The sequence below is a fragment of the Penicillium citrinum genome (assembly GCF_028827155.1).
Source record: "Penicillium citrinum strain IBT 23319 chromosome Unknown utg000002l:1.0-3833315.0:1.0-3834789.0, whole genome shotgun sequence".
Lineage (NCBI taxonomy): Eukaryota > Fungi > Ascomycota > Eurotiomycetes > Eurotiales > Aspergillaceae > Penicillium > Penicillium citrinum.
The window spans coordinates 2983999-3007199 of NW_026622687.1; the positions used below are offsets into that span (position 1 = coordinate 2983999).

A 23201-nucleotide genomic window follows, 5' to 3' on the forward strand; every position below is an offset into this window, starting at 1 on the left:
ACTGCCAGTACTAGCAGGTCGGAACGATTCTCTTTGTCTCTTCCATTTTCCTAAAACGAATGGTCACTGGAACATTTCCAGGATTATCGCCCGCTTCCAAGCGTGAGGGGACAATGTGGAGAAATTCGGTCTTATCTCCTCTTCGCAACGACCTTCCCATGGCACAACTTCTAAACTATGATACGCCACATTCTTTAAAACTCCTTTCATCTGCCTGTACATGATGAAGTATAACTTCAGAATGAATTGCATTTCTGCGATATCCAACCTGCCTTCCTATTCTTCTAAAGTTCCCACTTGCTCGTTTACATGGCGGAGGACAAAGGTACTACTGGACCTGACGTCCAGCTAACACCCGACTATGAGAAATACGATCAAGGGGAAATAGTCGGCTCGCAAATGTCTGAGCGTGGTATAGATGTTGCTGCACAATTCCTGGCTCGTTTGGATCCTGCGATTGCCACCGAGCCTATATCAGACGAGGAATCTCGGCGCGTCCTTTGGAAAATCGATCTCATCTTGATCCCTTTGATCATGGTAACAGTTGTTTTAGCTGCTATCGACAAAGTGATTATCTCCAATGCCGCTCTTTATGGGATGAAAACCGATACACGTTTGACTGGGAATCAGTACTCGTGGGTCGGCTCCATCTTCTACTTTGGCTATCTGATTTTCGAGTATCCTGCTGCTTTGTTGATCCAGAGACTCCCTGTCGCCAAGCTGTATGTTGTTATGGTAACTGGCTGGGCTATCCTGATGCTATGCACAGCAGCGACACAGAACTTTGCAGGCTTGGCGACTGTGCGGTTCTTGATGGGTACTTTGGAGGCATCTGTATTCCCTATCAGTAGTATCCTTACAGTCATGTGGTGGAAGACTCGAGAACAACCTCTTCGAGTCGCATTCTGGTTTAATCAGCTATCCTCGGTTTTCTCGGGTCTTGTTAGCTATGGGATTGGTCAGACTCATACGGCTCTTGCTCCATGGCGATTGTTATTTATTGTCCTTGGCTCGTTTTCTCTTCTCTGGGCCGCTGTGCTTTACATCTTCCTACCGGATTCACCTGTTCAATGCTGGTATTTCTCTGATCGAGAAAAGTTTGTCTGCCTCGAACGTGTCAAAGATAATAACACAGGTATGGAGGACAAGACTTTCAAGTGGTATCAAGTCCGCGAATGTCTGATGGATCCTAAGACATGGTTATTGGCAGTGTTCTCTCTTTCCGTCAATGTTCCAAACGGGGGTTTGGTGACATTTTCGGCACAAATTGTTACAGGAATGGGATATTCGTCTCTGATAACTACCGTTCTCGGTATCCCAACCGGAGTTTTGGCCACTGTTTGGCAGATAATACTGGGCTTTATTGCCGCCAAGATTCCAAATTCTCGATGTACGATCATTGCTTTGGCCAATCTTGTGCCAATGACCTGTGCAATTCTCATGTGGAAATTGCCCAGCACAAATCAGCATGGTCGACTGGCAGCATACTACGTCTTTTACACTTATTGGGCACCCTATGTGCTTTCAACTTCACTTCCAATGGCGAACACCAGTGGCCATTCCAAGAAACTGACGATGAATGCTATTTTCTTCCTGGCTTACTGTATTGGAAATATCATTGGACCTCAAGCATTCCGTGCTGAGGATGCTCCGTCATATTCCAAGGGTTATGAGGGTCTTCTAGCCTGTTTGGTGGTGGCAATTGCTTCTATCATTTCCTATGGTTTCCTTTGTCGCTGGGAAAATAGCCGGCGTGATAAGAAGCAGGGGGTGAATTCGCAAACAAACAATGAATCTACCGATGCATTTGCGTTTTCAGATTTGACAGACAAGGAAAAGATGGAGTTTCGATATACTTATTAGTGTACACGGTTTATTGTTTGGTCTTAGTATAACCTGAGGAAGAGTGAATCTAATTTATCTGAAATTCTGCTATGCTACCTCGAAAATTGACTTGAAGATCTCGTATACTTACCTAGGCATCTAGTAATACACGACCATCGTGTACTTTTGCTCAACATCGTCTCTTTCTTATGCTCGGGTCTTACGGCAGCATGATGAGCTCTCCGTTCTTTATTTTTGGCTAGCTTGAATTATCTGCCAGATTAGTCTTATCAAAAGTAGCCAAGGCCTTTTGAGGGGAAACTCCACGTCAGACAGTTCAGAACGAGCTCCACTTTAATTTCACCTTCGATCTTATCAAACGCGCCGAGGGAAGGTCAGACCGAAAGAATCAAGCTTGAAGATATTCCCCTCTCAAATCTAAGTATTTGATTAGATCCCATCTTCATGTGCTAACGGAAGCTGGTAACGAGGGTCGGTTACCCGCGAGTCGACCGGATGGCCCGATAAATGTAGGCCAATCCCCTGCTAGTCAATTGGAAGATTATAGTTCACACAGAATCATGAACAAAGACACTCGAATCCTTATCGTCGGTGCCGGCTGTTTCGGCACTTCGACTGCATGGCATCTCTCCCAGCGTGGCTACACTTCGATTCGCGTGCTGGATCGATATCCCCCGCCCTCAATCGAAGCTGCGGCAACTGATATCAGCAAGATTATCCGGAGCGATTATAATGAGCCATTATATGCACAAATGGGAATCGAGTCCATCGAAGCATGGAACTCCTGGTCTTTATTCAGAGGACTTTACCATGTCCCTGGTTGGATTTTGAGTGCTGCCAAGCTATCTATACCATTTGTCGAGGGCTCGATAGAAACATGTAAAAGGCTGGGCGTTCAGGGTATAGAGGCTCTCACGCCTGATCAGATCCGCTCGAGATTCCCTATTGTCAAAGGAAAACTAGATGGTTGGAATAGGAGTGTATGGAATCCGACAGCCGGTTGGGCCGCTGCTGGGAAAGCAGTGGAGCGAATGGCAGAGGCAGCTCAAAAGAATGGAGTTCAATACATCTCGGGAGAAACAAAGGGCTATGTCCGTCATTTGGTCCTTGAAGATGCCACTGGGGTCTGTAAGGGAGTCACCACGGCTGATGGTATTAATCACGAAGCAGATTTGGTGATCCTTTCAACAGGGGCTTGGACGCCCTCATTAATTGACCTTCAAGGCCAAATGATTGCGAAAGGTCACGGTGTCGCCCATATTCAGTTGACACCTGAAGAACAGAAGCACTACTCTACTCTGCCTATCATGGACAATCTCGAATTGGGCTATTTCTTTCCACCGCAAGCAGATGGTGTCTTCAAGATGGCACACAGTCAATTCATCACAAATCTACAAACTGATTCGACTTCTGGAATCACTACATCAATTCCGCATACGTTTCACCAATCTCCCTCCGATGGCCTGCCTCTCGAGATCGAGGCCCAAATGCGACGCAACCTGAGACGTGTACTGCCCGAGCTGGCTGATCGTTCTTTCAGCTTCACGCGGTTATGCTGGGATGCTGATACGGCGGATAGACACTTCCTCATCACGCCCCACCCGCATCATAAGAAATTGATGCTGGCAACTGGAGGATCAGCACATGGATTTAAATTCCTTCCTGTGGTTGGTAAGTACATTGTGGATCTCCTTGAGGGCACTTTAGACCCAGAGATTGTGCAGAAGTGGCGCTGGCGTCCTAACCAGGGAGTCGAAGCGAAGAATCTTGCACATATAGACCCTGAACTGGAATTGGGAGATTTGACAGGTTGGAAGGGGAGACAAACTCGCGAGAATGATAGCCTTGCTAAGTTGTAGGGGCTGCAGGAGAACAGGAAGACACCGAGAGAGATAATGAATTACTATGAGTTCGAATTCAAGAACTACGTCTGCAGGACATATCATATTAAGGAATAAAATACACACTTTCGTTCATAGAAATAACATGTTAGGTCAAGCTAAGTTTCCACCCTCCTAGCATCGACATTGCGTGTTCCCATGAGAAACGAGCCTCATTCTGATAATCGATGCTCATTTCAATGGGTCTAGATTTTTCGCGCTTCCTTTCGTCCTGTACAGACAGGTCTTTCTGTCTCCAAACCATTTTAATGACCTCCATGGCCGGTGCAACGTTCTAGAAGAGTCAGTGCTGGTCGTTCTTCTGGATATAATATTGACATCACTCACCCCAAAACGATGGATTCCCTCCAACTCTTCGAACAACTGCATGACTTTCACTCTTTCTTCTTCTTCAAACGCACAGCATCCTGCTAAAAATAAAGGCCAAAGGGGTAGCACTGCGGTGCGCATCATATTCCCCTTTTTTTCCAAAATAAGATTCAGAATCAGTTTGACGTACTGGCTCTTCTCTTCTGATTCCGCCGAATGGCAATATGCTGAATTAATTGCCGTAACAGACTTGTTTGAACATATTTCATGAAGAAGAAGCAGTGCCCCTAGTCTATTTGCCTCCGCGATTGCGGCACACTCTGTATTTGGGTCCTCGCATTGTGAAGGTAGAACTTGCTCGAGGCCTTCAAGTCTTCTTCTCAATGGTAAAACGTCCGTGGCGCGCATGCTTTTGATCTCGTCTGCCGGCTTCCATGCTAATCCTGCAATTTGATTGATCAATAGGAGCAGCGAGTGACTGAAGCCCATGTATGGATCGATCGTGTCCGGGGATTGAAGTAGATTAGTTGGAGGAGGCATTGGTTGATAATTTGTTTCATTAACCCTGAATGCTGTTCGCGCAAGTACGAGATGAAATGCGAAATAGCGATCAAAAAAGCTTGCCAGTTCCTGACTATGAATTGAACGACCAGGACGTTCTTGGCGAGTCCGGCTCAAATCCTGGAACCCGTTGAGATGTGCAACCCACGAGGGACGACTATTGTCTGAGATCTATGTTCCGTCAGTATACCTCTTGGAAACTTCTCATGATGTGGGCACTGGATGATAGTGTCTTACATCAAACCAACACAGCATAAGAACAAGACCGAGCATCTCATCAAGCTCCTTCTCCCCCCCATGAGTCATGAGACAAAAGAGCTCTCAGATGACCTAAAGCTCGACTATGGTGCTCTAAAGCGGGTAGACTGTACTTTGAGTCCGATAGTTTGAGGGTGTTCGCAGCAATGGCGAGAGTCGCGTGATAGAGGCCCTGTGACTCTAGAGCCATGGGGAGAATCAAGTAGCGGTATGGGTTATAAAGCGAATTATCCACCAACGTAGAGCTGCTACATATTACTTGCTCGAAAAAAGACATCAGAATCGGATCGAGGTTGGATCGTCCATCGCAGGGGATAGTGGTTATTCCTGAGCCTAGCGATTCACGCCGCTGACGTGCCTCTGCACTGCTGCATCTAATTCGGCCACCATCAAAATGAATCTCAAGATCCTTCATGGTGGTATTGAGAAACATCCATTTCCGCGAGCGATATTTTGCTGTCTTCGATGGTTGTGTCTCCCTATCTTCCGAGTCTGTCCCTTGTCGTATGTTGTTCTTTTGCGTTGCTCGACCAGAATCGATCCGTTTAGACCAAACTCCTGCCCTTCCATGACAAACACCACGCGCTAGGGACTCCTCGTGCCATACTAAGCGTATTCCATAGCCACAAGGACTATTTTTTCGTGAGCAACGACGGCAAATGGGATGTGTTTCTAGCGAGTGGTGGATGACCTTAGTACAAGCATTTGGCATTTGGTTTCTTTGAGATACTGACCATCACATTTTATCCTACGTGCACGGCAGGTCCAGCATCCAGTACGAGCCCTTGTAATAGTGGTCATTTTCGCATATTGGCGCGATGTGAAAGAAGAAGGCTTTCTCTCCCCGTTTCTGCCTTTCATGGGTGAAAACAGAAAGATAAGCGAATTTGCGGGGAAGATAAGTGAGTGGGTCCGCCCTGGAATGGGGCTTGACCCAACGGGGGTTGACGGCAATACTGATTGGTTGAGGATATCATTCCCCAGGGCCATGGAAAACACTGTTGGGGTACATACAAACTGGACTCACTACTGTCTGCTTAAAGTATTGTGAAGAAAAAACACTCAATTTTCTGTAGTCATATTATAATTGACATATTTGAAAACTGACGGGTGCTTAAATTGATTGATTGTGCGATTGATTCGCAGCGGCCAGACTCCTATCGACCTGATGGATTGATCTCCATGTAGAGTGCATCTCCAACGCCGGGAAGCCAACCAAAACGCGATATGGGTATCGATAGGGGTATCAACGCAGAAATTGAAGCAACAAAAACGATAAAAAGATAATTCAAAGTCGCTGGGGGTTCTCACGACTCGCGAGATAAAATGGATACGGAGGGTGGAACTAAACGATCCACTGAACCATCATCATCACGGACAAGGGACTGTAGGTTTCGCTGGCGTAGACCCTGCTTCCTGTTGGATATTGTTATCCATGGGGTGTTGCTGCTGTTGGCCCGGCTCTGAGACTGCATTGCATATTTCCGTGTCGTTATTATTTGGAGATGATGGTCCCGAGGGGGTGGCTAAGTCAATTATTTCAACCGGCAAGGTCGGTCCATCAGATTCCGGATTGATTCGACTTTCCAAAGTGGTAACGGCATAGTTGGTTACTGGGGCAGTCTGGATATCTGAATGATTGGGCTTCTGCACGGTATTCAGCTTTGGCGCAATCTGTAGCAGTCCGGAATAGTTTGATGCCAAAGATGTTGCACTTGGGGTGTACTGAAACTGTGTGAATGTATTCTGAGGCAAAGGTTGGCCTTGGAGCGGGTTTGTGGTAGGTGTTGAGCTTGGAAAGGTGGCTGGATTCGACTGGTAGATTCCTGGATAATGTTGAAGTGTCGGTGAACCAGTTGGCTTGTGTGCAATGTTTGATACAGCTAATGCATGATTAATATGATTCTGAGGCATCGCAGGCGCAGTCGTCATGTTATTGTACGCTGCTTCACGTTGCTGCCTGATGCCGGCGTAACGAGCCACTACGGCATCATGCCGTCGCTTCATCTCCTCTTCAAATGCGCGTGGATTGGTGCGTTTGAGACGCTCCAGCTTTAACTCGTTATCCACGCGCAGGCTTTCCTCTTTAGTTAGACGATCATTCTCATTGTCCTGGATGCGTGAAACGGACACATCCAATATGATGTCTCCTAGTGGCCCTGCAAGAATCTTATCAAGGACTTTATCCTTGCCTAACATCTGGGCGTGGTCTTCCTTTTTCACTTCCTGTACTTGATGGAGAAGAACAGGTGAATTCTTGTGACTTTGGCGTACAACGTTCTTCTTATCGACTACACGGACTGCAAGCTGTCTTTTGAACACAGCTTTGTTGAAAATGTTTTCCTCAAAGGTCCCGCCAGCCACAAAACGATAGACAAACACAGGCTTCGACTGGCCAAGGCGATATGCTCGCCCAATCGCTTGATCTTCCCATGTGGGGTTGAACAAGAAGTCAAAGATCACCACACGATTGGCACCAAACATGTTCAAGCCCACCCCGCCAGCTTTTGTTGAAATCAACAAAACCTGTTGATCAGATTCAGCGTTGAATCTTTTCGTCACAGTTTGACGGTCGGCTCCCGGGGTGTTCCCATCAATTCGCTGAAACTTCAGGCGGCGCTCAGTCAGCATCAAATGAATGTAATTCAGAGTCGGGACACTTTGTGTGAAGATAAGAACTTTGTCCCCAAGCTTGATGGACTCGTCAAGGATTTTGTTTAGGAGGGCGGCACGATAGGATAGATTCGGATCCTCAATTCGCGGTACAGTTTGGAAGAGTGCATCAATCTGAGTCAGTAAATCCGATGGAAGTCCACTATCGCTCATTGATCCCGGTAAGAGAGACCCCTCATTGTCCTCGGGCTGCTTCGCGCGATCCGCAAGCTTCTCTCGGAATGGCTGGGGGTGGTTGCAACAAAGCTGCAAGATTGCTAACCAGGAATAAAGCTTGGAGTCGACATCATCCCCCGCCTGAGCAGCTGAAACGAATGTGTTGTAGGCTGCTTTCTGAAGATCTGTGAGCGGTATACGAATCACAAATTCTGTTTTGGAGGGTAAATCGGCCGCAATAACAGAAGTATCTGCCCGGAGTACCTTTGGTTTCAAGATCCCATTAAGGATCTTCAGTGCACATAGACTTTCCCGCTGCTGCTGAGGGGTGCTATCGAGATAGGACCCCGACTGGATTGGATCCACAAACTTGTTCTTGAATGTCAATGCATTTTCAAGGTATCCTGGTGCAACCCACTCGACCATTTGATAATACTCGGAAAGGTGATTTGCTAATGGCGACCCTGTCATAGCAATCCGACTCGAGGTCTCGAAGCGTGATGCGACCTGGGAAATAGCAGACTTTTCGTTCTTCAACCTGTGGGCCTCATCGGCAACAACGATATTCGGTCGAGATAAGAGAGCCTCCCTTGCCATCTCATGTTGTTCGTCAGGAAGAATACTCCTACCCGGACGGGTTGATTTATTCAACACAAGTATGCGGAATAGATCGTAGCTAATGATAAGAACACCGCCTTCTTCATCCCAGGCTTTGACTGTCTGGAATCTCTCTTCTGCGTCCATATTGATACCAGATATGATTTCCCAGATTGGGCCAAGATGGTGATCTCGAGGGGCCCACAATGCAAACTCATCGGCCCAGTTTTGTACCACGGCAGATGGGCAAAGAATCAAGGTCTGAGAGCGATGAAACTTCTCAGGGACTTGCTCGCGAATTTTAGGGTTATCAGAAGATGCTGCATCGGCAATTGTGGCCAAAAGAGATATCCTTTTCGCCAGTATTAGTAAAATACTACGCTGTTTCATTGACGAGAAAAAAAAACTTACACTTGCATTGTCTTGCCAAGGCCCATTACATGGGCAAGAAGACATCCCTGTGGTTTCTTGGCCTCTATGAGCTCGCGCCACATGAACTGAATACCCGCCAACTGATGCGGCTTCACATGCTCCCCAATCTCTCTGGGCAAGTAGATCACAGGTTCCTTGAAAGTCACAGCCTGTTTGTCGGGGTCGCTGTTGGTCAACCCTCTTTTTTCTCTCTCCTGCCTCATGGCTTCTTGCTTCTCCTGTCTTATCTGGGCCTCCCTTTGTATGCTACTTGGTGCTCTTGGTGCAAATTTGGTCTTTTTTTTAGTCTGGCTGCTAGAGCTGGACCTGGACATGGCAACAGACATGTCGAGAGATCCCTTTTGAAAGTGAGGGGAATGATCCGGATGCTTATCGATCCACGTATTATAAGCAGTGAATAATTTGCTTAGTCTGTCAATGAAGCTTTTGAACATAGATTCGAACTCGTTCTTCTCGATCTGGGATATGGTTGTTCTGAGAAGCTGTTTATCAAGACCTCTGCTGCTTAACACGATGCAATGATGCCAGGAATGATACAATGCCGCAAGACGCATAGCGCCTGTGTTCTCGTTTTCATCTCTATCAGGCAATTTCATTCGGTCGTGGCACATTGCGATGAGAGCTTCATGGACCAGATCTGAAATCTGCGAAAGAAAATAGTCGTCCAGATATTTCCTGATCATGTTCGGCTCATTTTGACGGAGTCCGAGGATTAACTTCGCCAATAATTGGACGCGGTTTTTCGAAAGCGCAATGGCTTCGATGTCCATCGTTTTGACTTGATCAAAGAGCTCCACATCGTGCTCATCAGCCACAGGCAAAGCATCAACGCTGATATCAGAAAGCCGCCTGGAGTAAACACGGTCTTCAGGTTGGGTCTGTCGAGAATTTTGAGTACGGATACCAGGGGGATGCGGTCCATGCAGCCTCAACTTCACCTTTGGCAAAGAACTTTGCGGTGGGCTGTCAACCGAGAGTTCTTCGACATCATTGTCTTGTGGGGCTACCGAGTGGGTTGGGTTCAAAGGCGGAGTCTCGATTCGCATCTCATCGGCATCTTCGCCGATATTTTGCATAGATTCTTGACGAACTGGGATTGACGAATTCACGTTTGCACTTGGAGCTGGAGCAGTAGTTGAATTTGGACTATTACCGGTCAAATCAACGGTGTCGATATCGCCTCGTCGTAGAAATTCCGATATTAAGCCTGTTTCAGAACTGGTCTCATCATCGCTGAGCTCATCGTAAATACGTCGCCTTTTGCGAGAAGGTTCGGTTAACGTAGCCTCATCCTCCTCTGGGGTCGGTGAGTCTAAAGTGAAAGGCAATCCGTTGCGAGGTTTCTCTGCTTGGGTCTGTGTGGTCAACTTATCGGAGTCAATTTCCATAAACTCGCTTTCGTCGGCTTCGGATGTATCTTCGATGGAATCGAAAGCCGCATCATCATCTTCAGAGTCTGTCTCTGTTGCAGACCTTAGACTTTCATCGTCTCTAAAATTTGATCGCTCAGGCTTCGGTCTTGAAACCTTTGGCGGCTTCTCAACACGCGGTGGCTGTGTATCGAGATTCAGTATCCCAAGTGTCCACTTGTCAAGGCACAGGTCGGTAATCGTAGGGTCAAGAGAAGCACAAGATTGCAAGAAGAAGGCGCGATCCGTAAATTCAACCTGCAAAAGCCCACCCTTGAGTTTTTCCAGGCGCTTTTGGTACAGAGCTATTCTCCTAGTGAGACGCTTTTTGTCCTGTCCAAGAGTTCCATGGGCATGGGAGTGTTCCCATATTCCTGAAGCCTTGGGAAGTTCCCTGGGCAAGTGTTTATCTTTCCAGCGTGATTCTTTCTCGATAATATGCTGTGCAATTAAAGACATGCATTCCTCGCTTGAAAGACTCTGTTTTTCGGTTGGGGCGAGTTGATTTGACTGCTGTTGATGCTCTTCGGCCTCAAGTTGCATCTCTTCCCATGTTTGCTCATCATATTCACCCTCAGATCCAGAATCACCATAAAGTGGAAGGCCATCTGTATCCCCTTCGTCGGGTGGATATCTTTGGAGTAGACTCTGATAGAAGTCATCCTCCGTTGGGGAAGATGAGAGATTGCTAGGGCTCGAATTCGCTGTTTTTTCATTCTGGCGTTCTCTTTCAGGACCATCAATCCCTAACTGAGATTCTTGTTGAAGATAAGCAGAATCGGGTTGTTTTTCCAGGTTGGTTCCCGTTCTCGCCAGAGTGCTCTGGCTTCCTGAAGAATTGTTTCCTGGAACAAGTGCATTATTCGATGATGTCTGCTGAGGGGAAGGATACAGACTCTCGTACAATGCCGGATCTCCTTTCAAAGGCTGAATTAGTTGGGGGGGCAATTCTTCGTTTGCCTTTCGGGGCGATTGATGGGACATGATTTCTCTCAGGCGCTTTGGGAAGTGAGGTTTCTTGTGCAGATATCCCAAGGCCTGACGATAAGGAAGGTATCTGGGTCGACAACCCAATATTCGGAGAACTGAGCCCGTTTATTGAAGGTGAGCCACTCCCGGCCTCAAACTTGCCCTCGTACTTGGTTCGATACTTGGCTTGGTACTTAGCTGATCGGTTTCGTAGCCACACGATAGCTTTCATGACACCAGATCGATGGCCCAACGGCTTTAACCCCAGCTCATCTTTCAATGTGGCTCTGTCAATTTCTTCAAGCAATACCTCTCCAGTAATGAAATTTTCATGCAGTGCAGCTGCTAAGTCGGCTGGTGGAGGGAACGGAATATTAGAGCCCTCAGCCCAAGGCCGAGACTCAGCATGACATAGGAATGAGACCACATCTTCAATACCCCAGTCGACGGGGTCCAAAGCGCTTGGATCCATCGATTTCCCTTGGACGTCGTGGACTTGATGAAGATCAGCTAGACGATTCTAATTTGAGGAAACCAGCTAAGCTTGTTCTCACCAGTTGATGACCCACCTGCCAGACAAATCCCCAAGGCTGAATTTAGTGTTTCGGAAAGTGCATCCGGAATGCATGTGTAAAAATCAAATAGATATTTAAGCGCTGCAGATTTTCATCAATTCCAGGATTGGCGATTTCACAAGTCAAGAACGCGCCCAGCTTTAGAAAATGTCGTGGAGTGCAGGAACAAACGCCTCATTCTGCCCGCCAAATCAAGCGCGTGGAAAAGCGGTGTTGGCGGTACCAAGTACGGTTAGTCTGGTATAAAATAAAGCCCCTCCATGCTGATTTGTCATCGGCGGGGAGCTCGCGGAAGGTTGAAGTTCTACAATTTCTGGATTGTCGCAAGCACGTAATTGATCCTCCAATCCTTTTTTTTTTTCATTCTTCCAGATTGCCTGCTCAAGGTCATAGGATATCATCAGCACCATGGCTGACTCAATTTACGCTAATTATCCTCCCGATCTCTCTGCGGCCCAGCAAGAATATCTAGTTACGACGATCAAAGACTGGGCGATTCAGAATGGTCTTGCTGTTCGACCAGCTCCTACCTCACTGCCAGCGAATGTAGATCCAAACCGCGTTCTGGCTACGAATGCCCCGGTGACGGTTTTCCCAAGTCCTTTCCCGCGCAGCTGCTTCGAAGAAGCAAAGGATCTCCAGACTATCTACAACCAACTCTATGCGGCGATCACCTGCAATGAGGATTGGTTGGGGAAGATCATTGAGGAGTAAGAGTCCGATGCATTCCTGAATATTTGGTTTTGCTAACTTGATTTTCCTTTCTTAGTCTCGTTGATGTGGACGATTTTGTTGCCAACCTTTGGAAAACGCATCTGGAGGTGAAGAAGGAAGGCTATGTCCAGAATCTTTCCTTGGGTCTCTTTCGATCCGACTACATGGCCCACGTAACTTCGAACGGTCCTCCCTCTTTGAAACAAGTTGAATTCAATACGATTTCTTCGTCTTTCGGAGGTTTATCTGCACAGGTGCGGTCATTGCATGCAGAACTTCTTACTTCCCCGCCAGGTTCACCAATAAGCTACCCGCCTCACCCTCTATTCGATTCCAACCTGCCGCCTGAAAATAACGCTGTTGAAACCCTGTCTGGTGGACTCGCTGCCGCTCACACGGCATATGGTCCTTCGAAATCATCGCCGGCCCTGCCTCTGTGTATTTTATTTGTTGTGCAAGAGGGAGAACGGAATCTGTTCGACCAGCTGGCACTCTCAAAGCGAATTTCACAGGTCCATAAGATCCCTGTTTTCCGTCTGCCAAGTAACAGAATCCTTGATGACACACTAATCCCAAGCTCAAATCCATCTCGTCCATTGATCTACAAGCCCCCGCACTCCCCGGAGACTGCTTTCGAAGTAACGACTGTCTATCTGCGCGCTTACTATGCGCCTGATGAATACAAGTCCAGCCGTGATTGGGAAGCGCGTAGCCACATGGAGCGTTCTGCCGCGATCAAGTGTCCAACAGTGCTCAATCAGCTATCTGGTTGCAAGAAGATCCAGCAAGTTCTGGCTGAGCCCACAGGTCCGGATCATCTCACCAGCTTTATGAAGGATATCAGCCCCGCTCTTATCGCGAGATTGCGGGAAACATTTGCCCCTCAATATGATCTATCAAACGATGGTCGAGGCCGAGAGCTAGCCCTCAACCCCGACACTGCTATGAAACACGTCCTGAAGCCACAGCGAGAGGGTGGTGGAAACAATATCTATAAATCTGAAATTCCCGGATTCCTGCGCTCTATACCCGAGAAAGACTGGAAGGGCTGGGTCTTGATGGAATTGATTAACCCTGCACCCAATGCAACAAATGTTGCTCTGCGAAATGATGGAGAGGTTCTGCGTGGCAATGTCATTTCGGAGCTTGGTGTCTACGGAACTATTCTTTGGGATACAAATGGCAAAATCCTGCACAATGATCAAGGAGGTTGGTTGTTGAGAACCAAAGGAAAAGAGGTCAACGAGGGCGGCGTGGCCGCTGGCTTTTCCAGCCTGGACAGCATACTACTCTATTAGCATATTACATAGACGCATTAGAATAAGTAATTTAATTCTCTACAACGAAGGTGGTTCGTATCCAATGGTTATTCAATAGATGTCTACCAGCTCTTTAGAGGGACTTGAAAGTTGTGATCAAATCTTGCGATTCCGCAGGACAATGTCTAGGGTCCCCGCAGATTAGGGCTAGCTATCCATGAGACTTACCCGGATCTGTACTTTACTTCTTCAGCTCTCTGCCATGACTTGTCCAGCATTCCTCCGGCTAATTACACAGAAATCCCAAGCCTCGCTTGGGCTATATAGCCTTCAAATCTCCTGCCATGTGAAGCCCAATGTCGCTGCAGGCCATGCAGGGGTGACGAGGGTGGGGACAGACCGCGTGGATATCTCCGTGTCAGTCGCTCCAAGAGAGAATGCTGCCAATGCTGCTGTTTCGGAGATTATTGCTGAGGTTTGTGAAAAGTATCCCCTGTGGAAACCATTGGGCCTACATATAATTCAATATTGCTGACATTTTTGATCGAAATAAGGTGTTGAAAGTGCCTAAATCCAACGTTGGGGTGATTCGTGGGTTAAAGGCAAGGGAGAAGGTTTTGGCTATTACAGATCTCAATCTCACTCAGGGATCTGAAGAAGTATTCCTACAAGAAGCTACAGAGAAACTCATGAAAGCTGTAAAAAAGTCCCGTTCGAAGTAGCCATTCTTCTCCCTTTCACTCCACGCTGTAGCGGGAATCCCGTGACATCAAAATCCACTTTTCTGCCGCAGCTACAATTTACGACCTTCAAATTGCGCATCTCTGCCTTCAACCAACAAGTACAATGACAGAAAACCAGGGGAGCAATACCTCGGTGGGCAGTGGGCCCTCTGAGCCTTCGAAACGAAAAGCCGAAGAGACAAACTCAAATACAATCCATTTCACCTCGGTGGGCAGTGGGCCCTCTGAGCCTTCGAAACGAAAAGCCGAAGAGACAAACTCAAATACAATCCATTTCACCTCGCGCAACCCACCCTGGACCTACCTCAAACTTCAACTGTGAGCATCCCCGAACAATTCTCACAAAGCTCCATTGAACTAACACAACCCAAACAGTATCCCTCAACCTAATAGCTCATCTCCACAGCCTCTCGACGCCCTCTCCGCACGCACATACCTCTCCTCCGCTCTATCCCAGCTCCTCGGACTCGCAGGAACCGCGATACCAATCGATATCCTGAAGATCGAGAACAAGGACACAGCAAATGCCGAGCAGAATCAATCCTATTCCAATATTTCAAACAATTACGACTGCGCGTGGGTACGCGTTCCGCGTGAGGATTCAGCGGCTGTCGTTGCAGCGCTGAGCTCATGGATCGGCGGAAGTGGAACCGGTAGCGGTTCCAGCGTCGCTTGGAGAGTCTGTGCAAAGGGGAATTTCCTGGGTGCGTTGGTTTCAGGGTCTGGGGGTGACTTATTTGTTCCGTGATCTAGGCTTGCATGTCTAGTTCTGAATATAGGATACCTGGGGTGGAATTTCAGGAAATCCCCATCCGTGTTCCTGAGTGCTAGCTCTTCCTCGTTCATCAGAGAGGATCACTTAGGCAAAGCCTACTGAGAGTCAGTTGCTAGACAGTCTATCGTCTGTCTAGCAAGATTGCAATATCTCACTCCCTTATCAATACCAAGCATGGTATCGCTTATCAACGCGGGATGCAGTGGCCATGCTTCAACAGCTGAAATACCGCAACGCATAATCTGCCACATGGTGAATCATACCAACAACTGAAATACATCACGAGCATGTGTTTTTCTAGAGGCCAATACAAGGCAAACTGGTTCAAATTGCGCTATGTTTATTTTCAGACAAATCAAACTAGTGACAGATGAACTCAATATCAATAAACTCAATCTAATCGCAAAAATTTCACATATTTTATGGGCTTGTTGCTTCACTGCCCTTTTTGTTTAAACGCCGTAACTCTCTCGCTAGTGAACTCAAGTTCACAAGATCAATTTGGTTCCGCTGAATCGCTGCACAATACCTCTTATTCCTCAGGTAATTCTAGCATGGGATCATGGTACTCCATTGAGTGATGTCTCCCATAGCCCGGCTATACAGATTGTTTGGTTTGAGTAGAAATACTCGGCACCATAGTCGAAGCATCTGACCCAAGAGCAGCAGGTGTGGCAATAACCTTTGCTCGAAGAGCTCCGCGGATATCGTCGAGTGAGCGATCCTTCCACTCGTCATAACCATTTTGGCTCAGAGGGAAGAGAACGAGATTTTCCGCGCGTGTCATGAAATCATCCACAGTTGGCCGCGGCTGGGCAGTGATGATGTCGAGTTCGAGGGCAATTTGTCGACAGTATGTCTCGAGGGGGAGGTCGTTGACGTCTTGACCGAAGGGATTCTCAATCTCACTTCCGATTGTCGCCAGACCGAGGATAATGTATGCGGCGACCATGGAGGCGGGGATAGTTACCCATTCAAGGGCACCGTATAGTTGGAAGGGAAGGACCAAAACATAGATCCACGAGATTTGGGAGATCGCGATACTATACGCGGTTGGCAAGGGGGTGTCGAGGACTCGCTCCGTACCAGTAAGTACTTCGTTAAGAACAGCCATCATGGTGACTATAGTCTGGTTAGAATTTCATCTCGAATATAAAGGTGCTTTTATATCGGTGCTTACTGGCTTGTCCCTGGTGAAGAGTGGAAACCAAAGTACCATTCGCCACGCAGGAATCGATATAAGCAGACAAATGGTTAAGGATCTCGAGGGGAAGGTGACCGATAGGCTTTTTGGAACGTTTGATCAATTTGCGAGGGTTAGACTCGGCAAATGAGACGCCGAGGTATTCTCCTGCAGATTTCCAGATAGTTTTAGGTCGGGGTTTCACAATGTCACGATCATGAGCATCGCGAGCGAATGTATCGAGGTGGCCGACAAGTCCGGCCAAATCCTCGTAAGCGATATCAGGCTCGAAACGGAGCTTGTGTTTCAGGGCGACGGCGAAAGATAGGATTAGGTTCATGGCAGAACTATGATGGGGTTAATCGAGTACGCAATTGGATTCTCGAGGGCTCACTTACAGTTTTCGTAAAATATCCTCCTTGCCCAATTCACCTTCTCGCTCGCCAGTGTTGATCCAGATCGTACGGGCAAGGTTGCGTGAAGTTTGAATAAGTTGAGACCAATATTTGCGTCCATCGTTCCATCTAGGCTTGTGTTAGTCCTTCGCACATTCACAATAGTTGGCAGATGAAGAAGTACCTTTCATATGCAGTGGAACTGCGGAAAGACAATGATAAACCCACCACGAAACCCAGCACGGTGAGGAGAATATTGTTAATGCTTACTGTGTGGCGCATATACTTTGATTAGACTTTTGCGGCTTTGAGAATAACTTATGCAGTATAGTGTATCTTCTGAAGGGGAAAACTCACAATCATGAACCCATTTGGAGATGCAAGTAATGGCAGTGGACCAGCCTGCTACCCAGACCAAAGGTAGTATCATCTTTGGTGTGATACTACCATGCATACGCATGAAGATGGGCCATTTAGAATGTTTATCCATATCACGCGGGCCGTGCTATTGATTGAGCAAAACAAGTTAGATTTTTTTTTTTTGATTCAGCTACGGAGTATGAGTTATTTACTTACAAAGTATCGATCCATATCACTCGAGTCCCGACGATCCAAATGAAATTGGGTATCTCGGGAGGTCGCCAAATGCTCCATGAAGGTCGGTCGTGGTGTGAGCCTCTCTGCGGAGTCCTGCTCCTTCAGACCATGAGGCTGGCTCTGAGCATGATGATCGCCATGGGCCTTTACATCGGCTGGCACAGGGGCAGCAGCGCTATCGCCGGCGGGTGCGGGGGCTGCATCGTGAACTGGAGCAGCATTGCCCTCGGTCATTTTGTACAAAGAAAGAAAGAAGGGAAAGAAGCTAAAAGAAAAGGCAACGAAGGGAGGAGTATTAGAAAATGGTCAGGGATTTTATGAAACGAATGAAGAATGTAGAGAGTGTTCAAAAAAAAAACGAAAGAATGTAGTAACGAACAGGAGAAAGGAAGTAAACGTGGAGAAGAAAAAAAAGAAAGGGGATTCTGAAACAAAAAGAGAAGACCATGCAGAAAAGGTGGCGGTTTCATCGCAATCTAGACCTGACATCCTATGAAAGAAGTGGAGCTGTGGAGGATACACCATCGAGCACTGCCACGTAGGGGGGGATTAATTATAGATCTTTTCTCCGATTTGCATTCTTTACATTGCTACTTGCTGCTACAGAAAAATACTATGTAATCAATTTGAATATGAGTTGACTAGTCAATTGTACGATGATGGTTCGTTATTGTAGAATTTATGCCGACTAACTATAGACTGCCGTATTACACTACGGCTCGTCCCGCACTGATCCAGCTTACGCCCCCTTTTCCTCTTTTCCTCTTGCAGATCAAATGCCAACGCATTGAATTCCAGTAACCAATCACCCCATTTCTTCATGAGCCCACAGTTTCAAACTTGCGTCACGCCGCCAATCGGAACGATACGTCCATGATACAGCAAGTGTCGGGTTTGCAGAGTGTACAGTATGATGTATCGGGATAATGACTGCATACATAGTGAATATAACGCCGGTAGCTCCTATTGGCTATTTACTAGTAGCAAGTGGTTGGTCGGTATTTTAGGATCTCGATCCACGATCGAATATTTTCGGTCCTACATCTAATCAATAGGAGTACTTCGCTGAAGAACTTTATCCTCTCTGCATTTTGATGTTACTGTACATGAACTAACTCGTCGAAGCGTCACAGATTCATAAAAGATTTTTTTCAGAAAGAATTATATAGAGATAAAAAAGCCAGTGACAGCTTTTTATCTCTATACTGGAGTAAGATAGAACTAGATGCTCAGATAAATAAAGACAAAGGGGGCTAGCAAATCGCAATCCCAGTCTGTTCAACGAGACGGCTCAAGTTGATTTTGGGAGATGCTGTCGGGTCCCAAGTTGAAGCTGCCATCAACTCGGCGCCATCGAAAGTATAGTAGATTTCACCCGAATAACTCTTAAGATATGTACGTGTAGCCCACAAATTGAGTAAAAGTCCTTAGTGCTAACCACTATTGGGATCGGTTGTACCGCTATAATTTATTAGCCAAAAGACTTTAAGAGAATTCGAAGAAAAAATGTAACTCACCCTAATATCGAATAACTGGCTATTTTGTTGGGATAAATCTCCAGGTCTGCTGCAAGTGCAAGGGCTTGCATGATCAGAGTAAACGTACTACGTTTACTGGAGGATATCTTCGTCATAATACTTTTGTGACCAGCGGACAAGTGACAAGTCGTTCAAGCAGTTTAAATTAAGATTCAACAAGCGGCATCGTAAAGCTGTCGGGTTCAAGTCCATAGATAGATTTGAAAACATTCAAGAGTCCTCTTTTGAATGATTTGACCCCGAGGTTGTCACTTTGCCAGTGAAAAGCAATTGACGAGCGGCAGGAAGTGTGTGGGCGGTTGACTACGTCACAGCTAGTATAGTTATAGTATAGTGGGCATATTAGCATAAGACTTGATACTTCAAGCAATAATTAGCAATGATGTGATTAACCATGGTGTATCAAGAAAAGTTGAAGCTGGATGGCTTAGGACAAGAGCATATCTAGATCTGATTAAGAGCAAATTGGCCAACCACTGGACACTTCTATTCGTCAGACTATCGTGTAAAGTTTCTTCATTGCATCAGCCTCAGGATTATGACTACTTATTTTTCAAACCAATGTCATATCTATTCTCTGGCTCTAGACGTTCATGAGAGCGATTAAGAAGTTTTAGCTTGAAACTGCGTGAGAGAAGAAGATTCTAAAATCTTGAATGAGTTAGGTCCTTTATCATTGTGGATAGCCTCACTGACCAAAAGCCGTAAAGGCAGAAGAGATAGGAGAATCCGTAAAAACAATGCCAGATTGCCTTGCCATATCTCACAGTCGACATGTCGTTGCATCAGTTTTTCGACGACGGACTCTGCATATGCATCCGCGGGCATACCATTTTTATTTCCTTGAACTTTAAGATTCTCAATGGTGCTCTTGACCGGAAGGTAGAGCGAGTTGCCAGGGGCATAGAGGCCATGGTGGAGGATATTGCTGCGGACGAACCCGGTAACTATTTCGATGACCTCTATATTGAAAGGACGGAGCTCCTACAACGATATTAGCATAAAAACTTGCTCTCTTGGTGGTTGGTCCCTCACAAGTCTTAAGGTTTTTGTGTACTGGCTGAGAGCAGCTTTTGAAGCGTTGTAGACACACTGCCACAGAACCGGTATCTGTCGGGTAACACTGCCAATCTGCACTATGCGTCCTTGTGGTGAGCGGCGAAGGAGTGGGATAAAAATCTGGCATAGGTGCATGACAGCAAACAAATTGACTTGAAAGAGCTTCACTGCTTTTTCTAGTTCCAGATCCATTGCAGTAGCCGCGTAGTGTGTTCCAGCATTATTCACCAGAAAGTCGAGCCGACCATTTGTCCGCGCAGTAACGAGCTCTTTCAACCTTTCAATGCTCTCTCGGTCATCAAGTTCAAGAGCGAAAGCCTCGATATTATTGAATTGATTTGTGAGATCCTTGAGAGATCCCACACTCCGTGCCGTGGCGAGGACAGTGACCCCCCCCTAGCTGCAAAGGATTTGGCGAGCTCTTTTCCTATGCCGCTGCTGCAACCAGTGATGAGTGCGAAACTAGTTTGTTGCGCCATACTGGGGCACAGATAGATGATCGAGAGTAAAGCAGAATACACTGAAATAAGCTATTTAAGGTGTATGATATACACTCCAGTGTATAAGGAGAACACTCGACGGATAACAGGCACAAGTCCCTTAAATTATCCGTAGGAAATGGCTGATGCCTATATAGCCAAATTTATCGACATTCGAATATACAAACCGAAGCAAAATGTTTAGCTTCCCGGCTCAACATGTGACTCCGCCAAATTTATCTGGCAGCCAGAAGACAGTCAGATGAACGGGCCTCGGGAGTATTCGGTCACCTAACTCTAAGCAATGAAGAAGTAAAGTATCCGAGTGCCATCAAAGACAAAACCAAAGATAAGACATGTGGGGCTGCAGAAGCTTAGCGCCGGAGTATCTCTTGAAAATCCGGAGGAATATCAATTGCCAGGGGGGCCCTTATGTCACCAAATCTTTTCAATTTTAAAGTATGTACTGAGCTCCACGGAGCCCCAGTACGTCGACCTCCACGGAAGAATATTCCACCAGTTGATCCGATATTTGGACGAGGCCGCGTTGAACGCTTATTCTATTAGGCCTCGCTCCGCCTCCCAGCGCCTCGAATTCTTCCGAAGTTCGTACTCTTCCGTGTGTTTTCTGCCTCATGGACGCTGAACGCCGAAATTCTAATATACACCCACTGTCGACAGATTCGCCAATTATGACCTCGACCCCGACACTCCCTGCAGCCTCGCCATGGTCTGTGCCAGAAATCGCGTCTCCACAGCGCGACAGGGATGGCGAAAGGCAGGCAAGCTCGAGAGTCTGTGATAACTGCATTCGGTAAGCAGTGTCAACTGTCAAATTGCTACCTTTGCTGACATCAACCTCAAGGAAGAAAACAAAGTGTTCGTCACCAATATTCCCTTTTCCTTTGAGACGGGTATTCGTAATCCACCAGCAGGGCTAACTGACCACTCACCTATAGGTGATCTGAAACGACCTGCATGCTCTCGCTGTTTGGAGCGTGGACACAGCTGCACATATTCGTCGACTCGGCGCAAACCTGGTCCGGCCCGTGGTGCCCATCAGGGCTCGCATCGTTCCCTACTCCCTACAAGGTCTCCCCGCAAATTTTCTAGTAAGAATTTTCTTTTGGTATCATATGTTGGCATCATACTCTAAGTACCTTTCTATTGCTTTCGTAAGCAAGTGCTAAGCAATCGTCTATTCCCCCGTGAAGGCCGCCAAGTCCGCTCTACCGGTGTAAATGGCCCATCTACGTCACCATTCGCCTCCGCATATACAGTCATTAACTCCCCAGAGCCTTGTAGGCTAGAAGGGATTGACACGCTTCAAGATCGAGGGACAAGTACCGAACGTTTTAGTCAATCGGACTTTCAAGTCAAAGAAGAAGAAGAAGAACGACTGTACGTCCTCGCTGTCACGTGCTATATTGGCATTGCGCTAAGACGGATGGCATGACCCTTTAAGCCTGATAAAGTACCTGGATGTGATTCACGATGCTATCCCCATCTTCTCTAGGCAGCGGTTCTTGCCGAGCGTTAGGGCCTCTCTGTACAGCCGCGATCTTATCTCCACCTTGATCCTAATCACAGCGAAGCTAACAGGATTCACATTTTCCTCTGACGACATTGATATCGACGCCTGCATTGACTTGATACTCAGTTCGGGATCTCTGCAGGAGGACATGTTTAGTGATGTTCCATCACTTGATCAGTTTCGCAAGGCCTGCCTGTTAGCTTTTTATGAGTTTCACCAGTTCCCCGGCCGCCAGGCTTGGATGCGGATCAGTAAAATCATCCGAATGTCCTATTGGATTGGATTGGATCATCTCGAGAACCTACGGGTTTCTCTCCCCCACTGGTGTGAAATGAGCCAACATGAACTTGAGGATTGGCGCCTGGTTTGGTGGTGCATCTACCGCCTCGATTCCTATGCCAACCTGTCGGTCGGGACACCATATCTGATTGACGAGACATTTGTGAATACCTCACTTATACGAGATCAGCCCTTGGATAGTCTTGAAGAAAGCCAGCCAGGCCGCCAGGGACAACTATACTTACCCTCTCGGCCGGGTCGCTTATGGGAATTGCTTTCGGCTGTGGAATCCGATTCACAGCAGACGTCTTCATTCAATATACACATAATTACGGCGACTGTTATGCGCCAAGTAGGACGCGTGCTCCGATTAACTATGCTGGGGCAGCAAGTGTCAACTAATCCGTATATCACTGATCTCGAACGGCTCCTTTCTTCACTGCACCTTGCTCTCCCAACAAATTATCTCAACCCTATACGCAATGTGTCCACGCACGAAAAAGCCTCCGAACACCATGCCCGGATGGTTAATATCTTCCATTTGTCCATGGCTCGACTTCTCATCTCGCTTATGCGCTGCGCTAGTAGAGAAGAAGGAAATGAATGGCTATTGAGCTGGCAACAGGTCCTTGAATCTTGCCAGGACATCGCTTCTTTGTCGGAACAATGGAACAGCGTATTCTCCTTAAGCGTTGATCCAGCAATCTCCTTTATCCTTTTTACTGCACTAATATTTTTAAACCTCCACAAGAGGTTCGCGGCAGTGGCAACATTCGCCATTTGCACCCGCATCGAGCATTGCGAGAACGTCCTTCTGCTGCATCTCGAGCAGTTTGCAACCGCCTGGACACTCCCTAGACTTCTCATTCGTGAGTTAATAACGGTTTTATTTTAACGAAGACTCAAGAAGCTAAAGCGACATCATAAGTGTCATTCAAAAGCTTTAGGGAGATGATGATTT

At 46.9% G+C, this 23201-nt stretch overlaps 9 protein-coding genes across 9 annotated transcripts; 5 read left to right on the top strand and 4 right to left on the bottom strand.

Moving 5' to 3' along the window:
- Window positions 1–309: 309 nt before the first annotated feature.
- On the top strand, window positions 310–1863 carry N7469_002934 (Major facilitator superfamily domain general substrate transporter; the record flags this gene model as incomplete). Its single annotated transcript, XM_056641854.1, has 1 exon — window positions 310–1863. One exon carries the CDS (start codon window positions 310–312, stop codon window positions 1861–1863), a length of 1554 nt encoding a protein of 517 aa, XP_056504348.1.
- Window positions 1864–2405: 542 nt separating this feature from the next.
- Window positions 2406–3704, top strand: N7469_002935 (NAD(P)/FAD-dependent oxidoreductase; the record flags this gene model as incomplete). Its single annotated transcript, XM_056641855.1, has 1 exon — window positions 2406–3704. The coding sequence occupies one exon, from the start codon at window positions 2406–2408 to the stop codon at window positions 3702–3704; it is 1299 nt and encodes a 432-aa protein (XP_056504349.1).
- Window positions 3705–3834: 130 nt separating this feature from the next.
- On the bottom strand, window positions 3835–4922 carry N7469_002936 (fungal specific transcription factor domain-containing protein; the record flags this gene model as incomplete). The annotated part of the gene is made up of 3 exons (XM_056641856.1): window positions 3835–4020; window positions 4074–4787; window positions 4854–4922. 3 exons carry the CDS (start codon window positions 4920–4922, stop codon window positions 3835–3837), a joined length of 969 nt encoding a protein of 322 aa, XP_056504350.1.
- A 1323-nt stretch (window positions 4923–6245) lies between these two features.
- Window positions 6246–11582, bottom strand: N7469_002937 (putative SNF2 family helicase/ATPase; the record flags this gene model as incomplete). The annotated part of the gene is made up of 3 exons (XM_056641857.1): window positions 6246–8652; window positions 8712–11014; window positions 11046–11582. 3 exons carry the CDS (start codon window positions 11580–11582, stop codon window positions 6246–6248), a joined length of 5247 nt encoding a protein of 1748 aa, XP_056504351.1.
- Window positions 11583–12093: 511 nt separating this feature from the next.
- N7469_002938 (glutathione synthase) lies at window positions 12094–13697 on the top strand (the record flags this gene model as incomplete). The annotated part of the gene is made up of 2 exons (XM_056641858.1): window positions 12094–12395; window positions 12455–13697. 2 exons carry the CDS (start codon window positions 12094–12096, stop codon window positions 13695–13697), a joined length of 1545 nt encoding a protein of 514 aa, XP_056504352.1.
- Window positions 13698–14504: 807 nt separating this feature from the next.
- On the top strand, window positions 14505–15149 carry N7469_002939 (uncharacterized protein; the record flags this gene model as incomplete). The annotated part of the gene is made up of 2 exons (XM_056641859.1): window positions 14505–14719; window positions 14777–15149. 2 exons carry the CDS (start codon window positions 14505–14507, stop codon window positions 15147–15149), a joined length of 588 nt encoding a protein of 195 aa, XP_056504353.1.
- A 625-nt stretch (window positions 15150–15774) lies between these two features.
- Window positions 15775–17585, bottom strand: N7469_002940 (bestrophin family protein; the record flags this gene model as incomplete). Its single annotated transcript, XM_056641860.1, has 6 exons — window positions 15775–16298; window positions 16357–16706; window positions 16758–16883; window positions 16939–17023; window positions 17112–17259; window positions 17331–17585. The coding sequence occupies 6 exons, from the start codon at window positions 17583–17585 to the stop codon at window positions 15775–15777; spliced, it is 1488 nt and encodes a 495-aa protein (XP_056504354.1).
- Window positions 17586–19492: 1907 nt separating this feature from the next.
- On the bottom strand, window positions 19493–20648 carry N7469_002941 (uncharacterized protein; the record flags this gene model as incomplete). The annotated part of the gene is made up of 3 exons (XM_056641861.1): window positions 19493–19873; window positions 19925–20344; window positions 20616–20648. 3 exons carry the CDS (start codon window positions 20646–20648, stop codon window positions 19493–19495), a joined length of 834 nt encoding a protein of 277 aa, XP_056504355.1.
- Window positions 20649–21195: 547 nt separating this feature from the next.
- On the top strand, window positions 21196–23135 carry N7469_002942 (transcription factor domain-containing protein; the record flags this gene model as incomplete). Its single annotated transcript, XM_056641862.1, has 4 exons — window positions 21196–21241; window positions 21387–21539; window positions 21642–21828; window positions 21893–23135. 4 exons carry the CDS (start codon window positions 21196–21198, stop codon window positions 23133–23135), a joined length of 1629 nt encoding a protein of 542 aa, XP_056504356.1.
- Between the last annotated feature and the right edge of the window lie 66 nt (window positions 23136–23201).